This window comes from Aquarana catesbeiana, linkage group LG11 (genome assembly GCF_042186555.1).
Source record: "Aquarana catesbeiana isolate 2022-GZ linkage group LG11, ASM4218655v1, whole genome shotgun sequence".
NCBI classification, from domain to species: Eukaryota; Metazoa; Chordata; class Amphibia; order Anura; family Ranidae; genus Aquarana; species Aquarana catesbeiana.
This window is the reverse complement of record NC_133334.1, coordinates 233,218,034-233,235,863: the sequence shown is the minus strand read 5'-3', so window position 1 is coordinate 233,235,863 and position 17,830 is coordinate 233,218,034. Positions and strand designations below refer to the sequence as shown.

Below are 17,830 nucleotides of genomic sequence, written 5' to 3'. Positions count from 1 at the left end.
CTTCATCTGCTGAACCACTTGGGCAATTACGGGCCTATTTATGAGCTCTCCTTTCACCCATTTTGGTTTTAAGGTGGAGTGTCATCTAGACCACGGTCCCTGTAGGTACACCAGATCCATGTGCAGGTGCGATGCCCTGAGGCAGGGGTATTTTGGGGGTTATCAAGGTGCATCTTTGCCCTATATCCTTAAGGGCCCTTTCACACTGGGGCGGTTTGCAGGTGCTATTGCGCTAATAATAGCGCCTGCAAACTGACCCGAAAGTGCCACTGCTTTGATTCCAGTGTGAAAGCCCCGAGGGCTTTCACATTGGAGCAGTGCGCTAGCAGAACGGGAAAAAAAGTCCTGCTAGCAGCATCTTCGGAGCGGTGAAGGAGCGGAGTGTATACCGCTCCTGCCCATTGAAATCAATGGGACGGCGCGGCTATAACGCCGGCAAAGCACCTCTGCAGAGGCGCTTTGCTGTGGTTTTTAACCCTTTCTCGGCTGCTAGCGGCGCTTACAATAGCGGCACTTTACCGCCGACGCCGACGCCGTCCCCGCCTCAGTGTGAAAGGGCCCTAAGGGAGGACATGACAGATTTTAGAGGAAGGGTTTGAAATTAGATGTGTGAGTGGGTTACAGATAGCATACACCAGTGGTTCACATGCCAGCAACAGGCACATCTGTAACATGTCTCATTCGTCAGTATTTCTGTACTGATAAACAAAAGGGTTGGCGTATGCTTAGATTGGGTTGCATGTAGAGCTGCCATTTCAGTTAGCCTACAATAAACAGCCCCAGGATGCAGGGATCTATATATAGGCATTATACAATAAACTGACAGACAGAGGAAAAGAATCGTTTTTAATTGTGTAAGAAAACAGAGTTAACACATACTGAAACACAATGGAAATAAAAAATAAAAACACTAACAAATATTGTTGCTGTATAACTTTGCATACAGTCTATTTACTCCAACAGCAACAACGTTATGTGGATTCAGAGGAAAAAAATCCTTTTTGCCCGGATTCCCACATTATAAAGCTGTGCTCACAGAGACCGCTTCACCCAGATGATGTTGTCCAGACTTCATGCTTGCTCAGTTGTAAATAAAGTTAAACCTGTCAAAGAAATAGAAAGATTTCAGCTTCTTGTTTACTGCTGATGTAAACGTGTCATAGAAATGATTGGAGCTTACTGGCAGAAAAAATAAAAAACATAAAACTCTCCTAAACTTGTCTAGACTTTTTTTTTTTTTTTAAGCCCAGTGTGCATGGAGCAATAAGCTGTTATGAGATTGTACAAACAACTATGTAATATAAAAGCATAAATGATTGGATTGCATCGTTTTTTTTCCCTCATACCACATAGATTTGGTAAATGTAAACAAGACTGTAAAGATGACGTATGTGGCAACCCCAAAGAGAATTTAGCAAATAATCAGATTTCTCCATTGTAGTGCTATCAGGTTATCTTGCATTAAAAACTGTTCAATAAAGCCAAATGCTGCACTCACAATAGACAGGTTCTCTGCAGATTAAAGAAAATTAAACAAAAACGGAAACCCACTGTCTATAGCCGGGCAATACACTGTTCGAAACTCGGCAGGTTCAGCAGGAGATTCGAACCGTCAATCGGCAGGCTGAATGTACCAAGTTGATCAATCGATCAACTTGGGTACAAGCAGCCTGTCAGATTTGCTTAAGAGCATCGCCAACAGCTACTATAGCCGCTAGTGATAATCACGGTCTTCTCTGGGCTTCCCCCACCGGCAGAATACAATTGTTTTGCAGGAGGAATACCCCTGTCAGCACCATCTGTGTTGATGGGGAATTTGTGCAGATTTCTTTCCTGCAACCCGTGGTTGCAGGAAAGAAATATGCACAGTTTATGGCCAGTCTACCTTTGCCTAAACTGGTTAGCAGACTGGTTGGCGAGTTGAGCTATGGAATGTTCTGTTTTTCTCTTTTAATGCGTTTGCCCTTCCATGTACTCCTTGCTGTGAAGGCCAGTTATAGGTGGGGGCAGGGGCCATTTGTTTACCCAAACGTATCCTTAGTGCAGCTTCCCAATTTTGAATGCAGCCTCCAAGTGCTAACTGTGCAAATATTGAAAATACCCAGTGATGTTAGGGCTCAGGGAGGCCAGATCTAAGCTCCAGTGTTTTTTGCACACAGAGAAGGTTTCCTTCACACCTACAGTTTAAAAGGGAAATCATCAGCCTTGACCTTAAAGCCACCCTATTGCCAGGTCGAAAACCTTATAACAGCACCACCCTATAAAACAGAGAGGTCCAGGGGGCATTGTGTTGACATATTACTCTTTTAAAGAGCTCTGGGTGCTGTCATCATCTGAAATTTCTGGCTTCTTGAACAGTGACCACCCCCCCCCCCCCCCACTGGGTGCCGTGGTGGTTCCTTCCACTAACCCCTACGTCACTACTATGCCCTGTAGTGATGTAGGGGTCAGCATAAGGAACCAGAGCACTTCGTGAGGGACAAACTTGGAAATGTCAGAAAGCAGTATCATCCAGAGTTTCTCAAGGAAGCCAAGTTTTAAACTCTGAGAAGAAATGGGTTTCCTAAGACAACATTGAGAGCAGACTGCATGGGAATCTCGGCTGCCTCGGGAAACCAATTCATTTGTGGAGCTCTTACTAGGGTGAGAAGGAAGGGACAAAACACAGGGAAGGCTTTTCACAAAGTTCGCCTTTCCCTGTTTTGTTCAGGTTGCTGAGCAAGTAAGAGTAAGATCACTGCTTCCGAGATTCTCATCAGCGGCTGTGTTCACAGTGTACATAATCCACTATGTTTTCACAATGAAAACATGCTGTACTCAATGCATATGAAGACTGAAGCCTGGGGCAGGCAGAAAAAAATATTAGCCTGCAATCCATTCACACCATATGTCTAGGCACTAGGAGGGCACAAAATCACTGAGTTAATAGTAACAAATGGCTAGAAACAGTGTGGCTGTGTGCAGGAGAATGTGTAAGTTTAAAACAAGTAAATATGTTATACTTTCCTATCCATTTACTAATGCTAGCAGCATAAGGATTACAAATGGTCCATGGTAACAAAAAGTGAAGATTCCCTTTAAGTGTTTAATTCCACTAATTTTTCACCCACTTCTAACTTAGCAATACAGTAAAATAACGATTGACCAGAAGGTCAAATAGTATTTACAAATTGAACCCCACTATATTTATGGAGGAATAATAACATTTGGCCTAATGACTATCTGCTCCGATGTACACTTAATCGTGTTTGTTCTTCATTATCAACAACCTTCTTCTGGATTATTAAGTACCCTATGGTTTCTAGAAAGGTAAAGATAAATAAATCTACAACAATATTCTAAAAAATTCTGCATATAATGCAATGAGCTCTGCTTTACTTACCTACTGAGAAGCTGTGGAAGGCTGGAAATGATGGGTCCATAGCCTGGTGCATTGTCATACAATTCAAATAAAGGGGCGGCAACAAGTTTGTAGTTTTTCGGGACTGCAAACAGTGCTAAAAATACAATACAAAAAACTTGTTCAATTCTAGTGATTGGATGTAGCTCTACATTAAAATAGACATTGTCACCTGATCTGTGTAGGGCAAAGTCACAGTATCTCAGCAAAGCTGTCCCCCGTCCCCTGACACCCTTATACTCAACTTAGCTGCTGTGTGATGCCTTCCTATCAAAAGTACCCAGCACTTTCAGGTATGGGGCATCATGTGTCTTGTCCTCTGGTGAAAAATCACCTGGGCCTAGCAGCTAATCGCTAGGTTAGAGCACAGTCATATGATTGAAGAAGTGACAACACTCCCCCAGGTTACCAACACCATAGATTTTAGCACTAGCTGCAGTAAGGGAAGAAGCTGCAAGGGTGCGCAGACAAGGTGAAAATAAAGGGGTAGGAAACACTGGGGTTTACTAAAGGAAAATCTACTTTGCACTACAAGTGCACTTGGAAGTGCAGTCGCTGCAGATTTGAGGGGGGCATGCAAGGGAAAAAAAAAAAAAAAAAAAAAAAAAAAAAAACACAGCATTTTTGCTTGCACATGATTGATGATAAAATCAGCAGAGCTTCCCCTCAGATCTAAAGCGACTGCACTTGTAGTGCAGAGTGGATTTGCCTTTTGTAAATCAACCCCACTGTAACTTTGTCCTGCATGGGCAAATGATGGCATCTCTAACTCATTAATAGCAAACTTCTCTGAAGTGTTAACAGTCACATTCCCTTCAGTAAATCTCATATGGAGAGGTTAAGTGACTTACAAAACATCTTTAAAACTGTACTTGTCCATATGCAAAATAACATGTCCGATGCATGGGAGGCACCATAACCTGATTGTACATGCCCTCTCCACACTCAACTATTGCTGTCATCTCCTGCAAAATGAACTGAAATTACATATTATACATATTTTTTTACACCTATGCAGGGCTAATCATGTTTCTAAATGAAAGAATTAACACAAGATGAATTAATCCTTTGCAGTAAACCAGCTGCTTTACCCACTATGGACAACGTACAGGTCATTGCTGGAAAATCTTCTATTATAGGTGGTTAGGGAGGCAAACTCAAATACATATGCATGACTCTAATCCCAAATAGGCTGGTTGCAAGTACCACTGTGAGCCACTTCTGGGGCCCAAGGCTAGTTTCAATGGATTCTTAATACTAAGCAGCAACACCATATCTATATCTATGGTGACTTCTCCTCCTTCCAAATTAAAAGGTGATTTTTTTTTCATTAGTGGATGATACATTGAGGGTAAAAAGAGGTCTAAAAATAAATATCCCGAAGAAACTGCTGCTTTTGGGCTTTCACAGCATCGAATCACACACCTGAACTCCAGAAATAAATATCATCATTTGAGCACATGATCTCAGCTGAAGTGATTAAGAGGACAGAAATTAAGTCATGTTAGCTCTGAACAGAACTTTGATGGTCTTCCCCATTAAGCTTTGCTTTCTTCACAAAACTGCCAGCATGATCTGACCCCACACTAGCGTGGAACAGTGGTTTCTTCAAGACAGGTTAACACTTTATAGCCTTCTGGGGACATCTATGTATATAGTGTGTGACAGAATGTTCAGAACAGGAGTTGTGGTTAAGATATTATACGTGCAAATGAGCTGAACTAACATTTGGTGGAGGATTTTACAACTAGAATTTTTTTTTTTTTTAAAAGCTGACAAGATGCTTACTTCTAGAATGAAATGTGCCTACCCAGCTACCTAGTCATATATCTTAAGGATTCTACCAAATCACTGACAGTTTTTTTTACCTTTCTCCTGCAGCTGCACCAAAAACAACTTCTTGTGTTCTTTGGGTTTTGTAATGTGTGCAGGAATATATGGATACTGAAAAAAAACAAAAACAAAAAAAAACAAAATCAATTTCTTTATTTTTTGGGGGGTAATGAACTAAACACATATCACTTTGAAATTTTTGCACTACTACCTGTGGGGGCTCAAAGTTTGGCCTCCACCAATTGCCAATGCAGTCATCTATTACCCAGTCCTGCTGCACCCCGTCCTGCCTACCAAGAATCTACAAGGAGAAAAAAAAAAACATTTTACAAAATGGCACTGACAAAATACATAAATAAAATAAAACAAAAATGTATAAAAGCATTTTGAACAGCACATAGTTATCCTCCCTTTACACTAGATCCCTTAATATATGATTCACGTTTCTATGACAGATGTATAAATTATATAATCAAGAAAACTGACAAAAACATGCAGGCTGTTACATTTATCATCTTTTTTTTCCAAAAATGCTGTTGACTAGACAGACAAGGGGGAAAAGATGTATCTGGACAGACTAGCCTGTGACTGGACGGTGCTGGGAATCACTTATCTTCACAATTTACATTTTTTGCACATTCTAGGGTATGCTGGCTATGTTGTAAAGCAAACCATGGTACTGTGCACTATTTACCTAAAAGTAACCATTTGGTCTGTTTTAAGGGATGGACAGCCATGTAATATAAAAGGCAGAACTCAGAGCAAACAGCTAAACACACAGTTGAAACGCATATACGCGTTTACAGTTATTTTCACCCAAAGGTTTGTAAGTCTGTGCATTTCTGTCATTTCCCCACCTCTACCACACTGCATAGTCTAGCAGATGACAATTATTTGCTGGTTCAGCAATACAGCTTCCTGTGTCACCTTTCTTCCTTTAGTCTGGTTACTGGACAATGAATCAGCATCATCACATCTGCCCAATGAACAGGTAGCAGAGCTATGAAGCAGTTACCACTGACCCAGGAAGTAGCAGTAATTTCCTGATTAGTAGCTGTTGTGTTTATCACAAAATTGGCTTACCAAAATATAAATCTAGCTAAACAAACAAAATCTGCTATTGAACTGTGCAATTAGTGTTTGCTTGAAGTTTTACCATTGTGGTTTATTCCAATCCTCACTTGACAGAGAACCAAGATCCACCTCTCATGATGACTTATTAGAATAAGCAATCCATGTATCTCTAGGACTTAATAAAAGGTTTTGTATCCTAAAGATATTAGTAATTTAAATGAAGATTCAGTGAAAACCTCACGTAAACAATCATCTTGAAATACAGTTTTGTTTGTAAACTAAGGAAGCTGAAAAAGTGGTGTAGCTGGAGGTAAAAAAAAAACCTTTAACTAGTCCCCCCCCCCCAATACTTGCCCAAGTCCTGATCGATATAGCACTATGCCCCTCTGTAGCAACACTGGTTCTCCCTCTCCCCTCTAACAGGCTCAGAGGCATTGGCTCCTGCTGCTATCAATCAAATGCTGTGAAGAGGGAGCAGGGGCGGAGCCAAGCTGTGTGTGTCAAACACACACTGCCCAGCATATAAGTGAGCCTGCAGGTGCGCCCCCATAGATAGCGGCTTCCTATAGTGGTGCAGTAAGAAGAGAAGGAGCAAAGAGTGCCGGCAAGGGAGCCCAATAGAGGAGGTGAGGGCTGCTCTGTGCATTATCATTGCACAGAGCGGGTAAGTATATTATGTTATTTTAAAATAAAAAAAAGAAATAATGTTATAAAAATACATTATAATATATTATATATATATATATATATATATATATATATATATATATATATATATATATATATATATATATATACACACACATATACACACACACACATACAGTATCTCACAAAAGTGAGTACACCCCTCACATTTTTGAAAATATTTTATTATATCTTTTCATGTGACAACACTGAAGAAATGACACTTTGCTACAATGTAAAGTAGTGAGATTACAGCTTGTATAACAGTGTAAATTTGCTGTCTAAACCGCTGGCAACAAAAGTGAGTACACCCCTAAGTGAAAATGTCCAAATTCGGCCCAATTAACCATTTTTCCTCCCCAATGTCATGTGAGTCATTAGTGTTACAAGGTCCCAGATATGAATGGGGAGAAGGTGTGTTAAATTTGGTGTTATCGCTCTCACTCTCTCATACTGGTCACTGAAAGTTCAACATGGCACCTCATGGCAAAGAACTCTCTGGAGGATCTAAAAAAAAAAAAAGAAATGTTGCTCTACATAAAGATGGCCTAGGCTATAAGAAGATTGCCAAGACCCTGAAACTGAGCTGCAACACGGTGGCCAAGACCATACAGTGGTTTAACAGGACAGGTTACACTCAGAACAGGCCTCGCCATGGTCGACCAATGAAGTTGAGTGCACGTGCTCAGCATCATATCCAGAGGTTGTCTTTGGGAAATAGACATACGAGTGCTGCCAGCATTGCTGCAGAGGTTGAAGGGGTGGGGGGTCAGCCTGTCAGTGCTCAGACCATACGTCACACATTGCATTAAATTGGTCTGCATGGCTGTCGTGCCAGAAGGAAGCCTCTTCTAAATGAAGATGCACAAGAAAGCCCACAAACCGTTTGCTGAAGACAAGCAGACTAAGGACATGGATTACCATGTCCTGTGGTCTGAGGAGACCAAGATGTATGTATTTGGTTCAGATGTCTGTCTTGTCTACAGTCAAGCATTGTGGTGGGAGTGTCATGGTCTGGGGCTGCACGAGTGCTGCCGGCACTGGGGAGTTACAGTTTATTGAGGGAACCCTTGAATGTCAACATGAACTGTGACATACTGAAGCAGAGCATGATCCCCTCCCTTCGGAGACTGGGCCGGAGGGCAGTATTCCAACATGATAACGACTCCAAACACACCTCCAAGACGACCACTGCCTTGCTAAAGAAGCTGGGGGTAAAGTGAATGGACTGGCCAAGCATATCTCTGGACCTAAACCCTATTGAACATCTGTGTGGCATTCTCAAACAGAAGGAGCGCAAGGTCTCTAACATCCACCAGCTCCGTGATATCGGCATGGAGGAGTGGAATAGGACTCCAGTGGCAACCTGTGAAGCTCTGGTGAACTCCATGCCTAAGAGGGTTAAGGCAGTGCTGGAAAATAATGGTGGCCACACAAAACATTGACACTTTGGGCCCAATTTGGACATTTTCACTTAGGAGTGTACTCACTTTTGTTGCCAGCGGTTTAGACATTAATGGCGGCGTGTTGAGTTATTTTGAGGGAACAGTAAATTTACACTGTTATACAAGCTGTACACTCACTACTTTACATTGTAGCAAAGTGTCATTTCTTCAGTGTTGTCACATGAAAAGATAGAATAAAATATTTACAAAAATGTGAGGGGTGTACTCACTTTTGGGAGATATATATATTCTGGGCAGCGAGGCTTTGATCGTTGTATGTATTTCCAGTCTAAGTTTGCTGGCAACACTGAACAAGCGCTTTAAAATGATGACATACTTCTGTCATGAGTCGTTTCAACCCTTCCACTTCATCTTCCCCTGGATTCAGTTCACCTCCTGGCCTGCAAAAAAAAGTAAAAATATGCTGAAAATGTAAGTTAATGGTTCACAAAATGTAAAATTAGTGATAAGGCAAACCTGTGGCCATATTAATATTACACATCTGCCAGGTCTGTTCACTGCCTTCTGGAGCACTCCAGGATTCTTAAAACCTGGGGTACTCCACTATGCACTAAGCAGTATATCTAGAAAGACATTGCTAGGTATAATTGGACCAGAAGACAGACCAACATGGCAATATGGTTTTATATCTCTTCTTCCTACCTGGCTGGTTACAATATTGCACAGGCACTAGAGGGCTGCATGGAACTGTCCACACACTGAAGGTTCCTGCAGCCCATGGAAGTTTATGTAATCAGCTTGTGAAAACCCTATAGCAAAATTATGGGGTGCACCCCACATAGATCAACCACATCCACTTGTAAGCTAACAGAGGCTTCAGGTGCAGTCTCCGCATCTTGGCAATGCCTCTTGTGAATACTATACCCAGATGGTTAGGAAGAAGAGATATAAAGTTATAAGACTGGATTCACATTGTTGTGATGCAATAAACATGACCTTAATGCAGGGGTGTTCAAACTTTTTTTCAAAGAGGGCCAGATTTGATGAAGTCAACATGCGTGAGGGCTGACCATTTTGCCTGACATTCTTTGAACCATTAAAATTCGGTCTAAGTGTGTATGTCCGAGCACTAATACACTACCCAACAAGAATTCTCTTGCCTTTGTGGCTGTGTAGAGATGAGCTAGGGCGTGTTATTTGGAGAGATATATATCTCTATTTTGGCCCCCAATGAATCACAGAGCGCCACTTAGGACTAAGGATGAGCTTGGGCGTGTTATTTAGATATACCGTATTTATCGGCGTATAACATGCACCTTCACTTTAAGAGGGAAGTTTCAGGAAAAAAACGTAAATTTTAAATAAAGAACTGTGAAGCAAAATAAGGGTCAGTGCCCATCAATGCAGCCCAATCAGTGCAATCAATGCCGCCTCACCATTGCCTTGAATGCCGCCTCACCATTGCCATCAGTGCAGCCTGATCCATGCCCATCTGCAGCCTCGGAAGGGACAGGGAGGGGGGCGGGACGAGCGCCGACAGATTACATACACGAGAATCTCCTGTTTACTCGGCGGCCTCTTTAATACAAAGTCCCGCCTCCTATGATAGAACATCGTCCAGTGCTAGCCCAGGAGATGGGATTCCTATTACAGAGGCCGCCGAGTAAACAGGAGATTTTCCTGTATGTAATCTGATGGCACTCGTCCCGTCCCCTCCATTGCAGTGCCGATAAATATGGTATATATCAAAATCCCCAGGGGGCCGCATTAAACCGGAACATGGTCCCAATTGGCCAGCGGGCCGGACTTTGGACATGCCTGCCCTAATGTGTGCTGCATTACAGCAGCCTATTAATTTGCATAGGCGATCTAATGCACAAATAAAGTTGCATGCATCATTTTTTTGTAACCATAACAGACAGAAGTGTAATGCTGTGGGTAGTGGTGCACTGCAACGCAAGTGCTCTGGGGTGCCAATACGCAGAGCAACAACATAAACCCAGACCAAAGTGTGGGTGAAAACATTCTTTCACTTTTTAGCTCACTGACTTAGTACTTCTACAGTTCATACAGTACATACGTTATCATCTGTGAGCAGCGGGATTTCACTACAATGTAAAACAAATGCTGGTAGCCCAACTCACAGCTTAAAAAATGTGGTTCCCAGCTGCAGTAGGAGGACATGAGGTAGCCGATGTTCATGAACGATCAGAACCCCTTCCACAGTGCGCCTCATTCCAATCTTATCAAATTCTTCCCGCATTCGCTGGAACCGGGCCGCCACAGAGCTGTCCTTCTCATATAAAGGCTCCTTTGTACCAAATGTGTAATTTGTAAGAGGATATCTGAAAATACAAAAGTAGAATAAAATCAGATAACACAGACATTCTCCTTACTGTAGTTTTGTGAATCTGGGCAATTAAGTTTCTTTAAAAAGATTTTATCAGAATCTTGAAATACAGTACAAGATACCTGAAGTACATAAACAATAAGAGTCAAAGCGATGTCACAACTTCCTAAAACGTCTAGTAAAATAAGGGGACTTTTACACTGAGCAACGCCGGGCGTCTGCGGTAAAGCGCCGCTTCCACGGAGTCCGCCTCGGTCCCCCGGCTCAGCGGGAGATCTCTCCGTTGATCTTCGCTGAGCCGGACATGTCTCCGCTGATACCCGTCGCTCCATAGGCTAACATGGAGCGCCCGTTCAGGTCTGCCGTCAAAACTGACAGGCGGACCTGAACGGTCCGACTGTGTGAAAGGGGCCTGAGGCTGTATATTCTGCAACATTTTCATTTTTGGCAAACTCATTCAATGAACCCAAGCCCTGCAAGCTGAGATAACATTCACTGCTTCCAATTTCCGGTGTCGGGGGGTGGCCTTGCTTCCAATTTCCAGTGTCAGGGGGATGGCCTTGCTTCCAATTTCTGGTGTGTCCAGGGGAAAGCCAGACCTCCCATTTGGTGTGAGGCCTTCAGATGACTAGACCGCTCCCTTCCCTGTATCCCGGGGATAACCACACCTTCCACTTCTTGTGGGGTGTCAGAGACAAGAAGTAAGAAAAATTGTCGTAATGAGGTCACAGACAACTAAAAACCAGACAAAAGATTTCAAATGTATCTCTAGGCAACCTTTGCATGGATAGAGTAGGGGGAAGTTAGACCCTCTGTTTTGTATTGCTGTTTGAGCCCCCCAGTGGGGAAATTTACTCCTCCTTTTGTCCTGGTGATCATTTCTGCCAAGACAGTGTGGGAAAATCTAAAATCTTGTGTTAACCCCAGAATAGGAGGTGAGAGGAAATCGTCCAATGAGGTTGAATGTTCCATGGACAACTGTCTAAAGCTCACCGCACACATTATACAATCTGATTGTACAATCTCCCTTAGATCTACCAACAACTACGAAGCACAAGGGCCTGCCTGAATGGACACAGATTGGTTGGGTAGGTCACCATATAACATCGTTTTAGAAAATCTAAATTTGATCATACAAAGATTGTATGGTCAGATTGTAAGGTTTATGGTGGGCTCATGGTGGGATATTTCCTGTACATAGACACAGCTGTATGTATGGGCTCATTGATTACTATAGCGATGCGTACGAAACGATGTGTTGTACACACTGAGATGCAGCATTGTTTCTGCCCCTGTAAATGAGCACTAAGAGGGGAATTCCTCTCTCTTTGGGAGATTTTCTCTGACTTCCTGTTGTGTCTCAGTGACAGGAAGTGAGGGGAAATGTTCACAGACAGCAAAAACATAACCTGCCAGAGGTTGTAACCCTTTCCACTCCATCCCATAGTAGAAATGTCAATCCATCCATACACTAGGGTGCCCACGTGTCCTGGATTGCCCTTAATACATATTTGTGTCCCTTCATTCCGGGACAATACAGTGTCCTGGAATGAAAAAAAAAAAAGAAAAAAAAACATACCGCCAGTCCGCCACCCTGATAAACATTGCCTCGCTCAGCCGAACTAACTGGTTGCTAGGGCCGCCCCGCCTCGCGTCTAGCAACCAGTGATGTCGGCTGAGCGAGGCTTACCCAGTGCTGTCCTGCGCTGAGCAGCGCGCCTCCGAGTCCACCGCGCTTTTGCTGATCCTCGGTCCACCTCAGCTCCGCCCCCAAAATTCCGGCTAACTCAGTCCCTCTCTGCATGCAAAGCAAAGCAGCGGCCGCCCTGACCCTCTCGCCCCTGTCAATGCAGCGCTAGTGCAGGAGCCCAGCATTAGGAGCAGCCAGTGTACAGGGAGCAAGTGCAACCCACAGCTTATGGGACAGCAGGAGAGAGGTGTGTACAGTCCATTACTGTCCCCCTGTCCATCCCGCTGGCACTGCTGATAAGCCAGGATCCACCATGGCAGTCTGTGCCCAGTGCTAGTCCCGGGGCCGACTACTCCCGCTGCCTGCAGCTCATTGCCAGGCCAGCAGCCCAACTTCTCTCCTCCTGAGCCTCCTCCTGCCCATGAGGGCCGTGACCCGAGCCGCCAGCCAAACTTCCAGGTTTGTACATTACTAATACTATTCTATGAGAACATGCATGCTTGCAATGAATCATATATTGCTTTTAACAATGTTCCTTCTAGAATCTGATACTGTATGTTCATAACAATAAAATTTCCTTTTTTTTTTCACATATGTATTTCTGTGTGGCGGAAAGTCTGGCTATCTATTCCAAATAGGGTGCTCTCCTTGGTATTAGACCCCTTTCACACTGTGCCGCCCTGGGCGTGAACGGTAAAGCGGCGCTATTTTTAGCGCCGCCTTACCGTCTTTAGCGGTGCTGTTCGGTCGCTAGCAGCGCGGCTTTAACCCCCTGCTTGCGGCCGAAAAGGGGTTAAATTCGCCCCGCAAAGCTCCGCTGCAGGGGCATTTTGCCGGCGGTATAGCAGAGCTGCCCCGTTGATTTTTTTGGGGGGGCGTGGGTGAGGGGGGGTTGTCCCTGAATGGCAGTTTGGTAATGTGGTCACCCTACCATACACTGACTCCTCACCCCTCTTATTTATAACACAGCACTATGGGGTTGATTTACTAAAACCGGAGAGTGCAAAATCTGGTGCAGCTCTGCATAGAAACCAATCAGCTTCCAGGTTTTATTGTCAAAGCTTAACTGAACAAGCTGAAGTTAGAAGCTGATTGGCTACCATGCAGAGCTGCTCCAGATTTTGCACTCTCCAGTTTTAGTAAATCCCCCCACAGAGTACAACAGGAATAATAACACGCCGGACTGTCCCCTCCCCCCCCTCCGACTCACAGGTTAATGGTCCGCTCCAGGGTGAGTGGCTTGGTCTGAGGCAGGTACTTGTTCCCGAACTGGTTCACCCCTCTGGGCCAGCCTGTCTGCGAGCGGTTCGGCGGGATCACCGACATGCTGGTCGGGGAGGAGAGCTGCTGCTGCCTGGGCCCCGGTGCCGCCTCTTCTCTGAGTTTCGAGCGCTCACAGATCCGACAATGGTGAGGCGGAAAGAGCAGAACGTCACTTCCGGCAGCGGGGAGAGGAGCGTCATCAGAGTGCGCCGCAGAGAGGGGGGTTCTGGGAAGTGTAGTTTGTAGAGGTGGGAAAGTGGAGGAATGAGTGAGAAGAGGAGGCAGAGAGGAGAGGGGAGCAATGGGGGGAAGAAGAAGGCGAGAGGGCCGGTGAGGGCTGAGCTGTCAGTGTCACTACTGGAGAAGACTGACCGAGAGGAGGTGAGGAGAGTCTGGGAGAGCCAGGAGACTGCGCAGTGTGGTGAGTGAGGGGGAGAAGTGAGGGAGGGGAAGGGGTCAGGTGGAGGAGCAGAGCCCCTGGATGGGAGAAGTCAGGTGGGGTGAACAGAACACTTGAAGGGTGGACTCTGAAGGAAGAGCAGCATGTGGGGGAGTCAGAGGGTGGAGCAGAGCTCCCTTTATGGGGTTGACTCTAGAGAGGGAGCAGAGCCTGTGAAGGAAGGAAGGGAAAGGGGGGGATGGAACAGAGGTAAAGGGGTGAGCGGAGCCACCTGGGGGGGAATGGAGTCGGGTGGGGAGAGGGAGCTCCCTGAGGGGGGTGGGGTGAGCAGAGCCACTTGGGGGGGGGCGAATGGAGTCAAGAGGGGAGCCCCTTGAGGGGGGTGGGGTGAGCAGAGCCCCCTGGGAGGGGTGGAGTCGGGAGGGTGGAGTCAGGAGGGGAGGAGAGAGGGGGGCCCTCTGTGGGGGGCGTGGAGTTGGGAGCCCCCTGAGGGGAGTGGGGTGAGCTGAGCCACCTGGGGGGGAATGGAGTCGGATGGGTGGAGTCTGGTGGGGAGCCCTCTGAGGGGGGGGGGAGTCTGGTGGGGAGCCCTCTGAGGGGGGGGGGGAGTCTGGTGGGGAGCCCTCTGAGGGGGGGGGGAGTCTGGTGGGGAGCCCTCTGAGGGGGGGGGGAGTCTGGTGGGGAGCCCTCTGAGGGGGGGGGGAGTCTGGTGGGGAGCCCTCTGAGGGGGGGGGGGAGTCTGGTGGGGAGCCCTCTGAGGGGGGGGGGGAGTCTGGTGGGGAGCCCTCTGAGGGGGGGGGGAGTCTGGTGGGGAGCCCTCTGAGGGGGGGGGAGTCTGGTGGGGTGAGCGGAGCCCCCTGGAGGGTGGGGAGAGGGCAGGGCTGGTGCAAGGATTTTTTACACCCTAGGCGAAACCTCATTTTGCCGCTCCCCCTCCTTGGCTCCACCCTAACTCCACCCCCTTTGCCCCGCCCATGTATACCCCACCTTTTTAATGAAGCGCCCATCAATGCAGTCTACCAGTGCCCATCATTGATGTTTGCTTTCTTCCATTCATTCAGGAGTCGGGACACAGACACAGTCCTCCGCCCCTGCAGCACCTCTGACACTATGTGCGAACGGAGGGGCAGCTGCCTGCTGATGCTGAGACTTAGTTGCTTGCTGCAGAGAGGAGAATAGGAACACCAGTGGCCGGGAGCCCTAGGCAGCAGTGCGGCTGCCTAGTTTGCCTAGTGGTAGTACCGGCTCTGGGAGAGGGGAGCCCCCTGAGGGAAATGAAGTCGGGAGCGGAGCCCCCTGAGGGGGATGGAGTCTGGTGGGTTGAGCGGAGCTCCCTGGGGGGGTGGAGTCGGGTGGGGAGAGGGGAGCCCCCTGAGGGGGGCGGGTGAGCAGAGCCACCTGGGGGGGTATGGAGTCGAGAGGGGAGCCCCCTGAGCGGGGTGGAGTCAGGCGGGGTGAGCGTAGCCCCCTGGGGGGTGGAGTCGGGTGGGGAGAGGGGAGCCCCCTGAGGGGGGTGGGGTGGGCGGAGCCACCTGGGGGGGGGAATGGAGTCGAGAGGGGAGCCTCCTGAGCGGGGTGGGGTGAGCAGAGCCCCCGGGGGGAGTGGAGTCGGGTGAAGAGAGAGGAGCCCCCGGGGGGATGGAGTCAGGTGGTGTGAGCGGAGCCACCTGGGGGGGTGGCGTTGGGTGGGGTGAGCAGAGCCCCCGAGGGGGGGGGGGGGGAGAGGAGCCACCTGAGGGGGGGGGGGTCCAGTGGGGTGAGCAGAATATATATATATATATATATATATATATATATAATACATTTTTATTACAAAAATTCACATTAAAAACATAATAGATATATCCAGGTATATGTTAAAAACACTTAATTTGCTACGTAAGAGGTCTTAGTTACACCATCAGCCTAACATATTCCATTTGAGACGTTTGCGTGGTCGATGTAGTATGGTTGACGTGTTTTGCAGGAGCCCCCGCTTCTTCTGGACCCTATAGACCTCACTTGTATCCACATGTAATAGCCATACAAAATTGCGACTAAAATAAGCGAAAAATCACACAACTATCAATAACCCAAAAAAAAAAAAAAAAAACTTACATGATATGCCATAAATCTAACCTCACAGGAAACAAAAGGGGAATAGTTAGAATGATGCAATGACCTCAAGGGTTCTTCGTTAGTCCTATCAAGTCCAGAAAACACAAGGTGAAAACAGTGTTCAAGATCAAACCCTGGGCGGCCCGTGGGGAGGGAAAGGACCAAAGCAGTACACAAACGAGATATCCAAAATTGGAGGAGCTAGAGTCCTTTTCCTCCACGGGCCAACCCAGGGGCTTGAACTGGAACTCTGTTTTCACCTTGTCCTATCTGGATGGTACCAGTGATGAACCCTTGAGGTCATTGTAACATTCTAACTATTCTAAGTTTTATATATGCATAAATATGCTTTTTTTTCCGCTTTTGTTTGTTTTCTGAAGTTAGATTTATGCAGGGCTTTTTTTCAGGGGGAACTTGGTGGAACTCAGTTCCACCACCTCTGGCTCAGACCCTTTGGTGCCTGCTCACCACAATCATTTGTAAACACAGAAGTCTGGTTTCTGTGTTTACAAGTGACAGCTCTGCACTCTGTGTGTAACCCCCATGAACTCTGCACTCTGTATGTAATGCAATCCTGATATTTAATGCACCTTAAGACCCTTCTACTGTTTGTGAAATATGACCACACCCACTATTTGATGTGATTTGGAGGGTGTGTAAGGGGGGAGGGGTTTTCGGGGTTCGTGGTTGAGTTCCAGCACCTATTGTTTGAGAAAAAAACCCTGGATTTATGGCATATCATGTAAGAATATTTTTTTTTTTTTTTTTTTTTTTTGCATTACTGCTGGTTGTGTAATGTTTTGCTTATTTTATTTGCAATTTTGTATGCCTATCACATGTGGATACAAGTGAGGTCTATAAGGTCCTGGGGCTCCTGCGAAACGCATTGACCACACACACGGCTCAACTGGGATATGTTAGGTTGATGAAGTAACTATGACCTCTTGCACAACAAGTGGAGTGTATTTAACATATACTATAAAACATATCTATTATGTTTTTAATGTGGATTTTTGTAATAAAAATGTATATATTTGAATTTGTGTGTGTGCGCTATTACGTAAAGGAATACGTAAAGTCCCATACACCATGTCCTTTCTCTGAATTTTATTATCCTACTTGAGTTCAGAGTATAGCTGTGTGTTGGAGGTTACATATAGTTATTACACCCCCACCTAAAAGCATACTGAAATCAATATAGTTGCAAAGTCTTTGATGCTGAGCCTCTAGGATCTTACATCTGCTTACCAGGAATATTAGTTTGAGCAGAATGCTAACCAGACCTTAATAAAGTTGGAGGTTTGGGGTGTATTGCTGTCTGTATCACTGTTTGGGAGATTCTCTCATGTCTTGTTTTGGGGTCTGTCATCACAAAGCACAGAAAAAGGAAATCTAAATCAGAGTTGTCACCAGAAAAGAATGGAAGGTGATATCTGCCAATGGGGGCCCTTGTTCAAGGGACAGCTGATTTCCTGTTGTGTCTATAGGACAGGAAATGAGAGTAAATCTCACCAGTAGGAACAAGGAGAGCAATAAAATCTTGAAAGGTCCTAATGTTGCCTTACTGAACCTAAAACTAGAAGTAAAGCTTTTAGCTGGAGTTACACTTTAAGTTATCTGGGTTAAGTCT

At 45.8% G+C, this 17,830-nt stretch overlaps 2 protein-coding genes across 2 annotated transcripts in view; one reads left to right on the top strand and one right to left on the bottom strand.

The window, feature by feature from the left end:
* Positions 1–832: 832 nt before the first annotated feature.
* Positions 833–13,901, bottom strand: NUDT21 (nudix hydrolase 21). Its single transcript, XM_073605502.1, has 7 exons — positions 13,651–13,901; positions 10,545–10,745; positions 8,777–8,840; positions 5,445–5,534; positions 5,269–5,344; positions 3,383–3,497; positions 833–1,103 (listed from the first exon to the last, which is right to left on the bottom strand). The coding sequence occupies exons 1-7, from the start codon at positions 13,764–13,766 to the stop codon at positions 1,082–1,084; spliced, it is 684 nt and encodes a 227-aa protein (XP_073461603.1). The 5' UTR covers positions 13,767–13,901; the 3' UTR covers positions 833–1,081.
* The window catches only part of OGFOD1 (2-oxoglutarate and iron dependent oxygenase domain containing 1), a 31,194-nt gene continuing 27,260 nt past the window's right edge, over positions 13,897–17,830 (top strand). The window contains exon 1 of the mRNA XM_073605501.1: positions 13,897–14,124. Within this exon, the coding sequence (XP_073461602.1) occupies positions 13,968–14,124 (157 nt within the window). The 5' untranslated portion in view covers positions 13,897–13,967. The remainder of the gene's footprint in view (positions 14,125–17,830) is intronic.

Bases quoted from the DNA above. Each gene is read 5' to 3' on its own strand.
- NUDT21 (XM_073605502.1), bottom strand. From the start codon at position 13,766: ATGTCGGTGATCCCGCCGAACCGCTCGCAGACAGGCTGGCCCAGAGGG. The intron at 5,535-8,776 runs GTATGTCATCAT...TTCTCCTTGTAG, and splicing joins TGAAACGACTCATGACAGAA to ATTCTTGGTAGGCAGGACGG. The intron at 5,345-5,444 runs GTAGTAGTGCAA...GTTTTTTTTCAG, and splicing joins CAAACTTTGAGCCCCCACAG to TATCCATATATTCCTGCACA.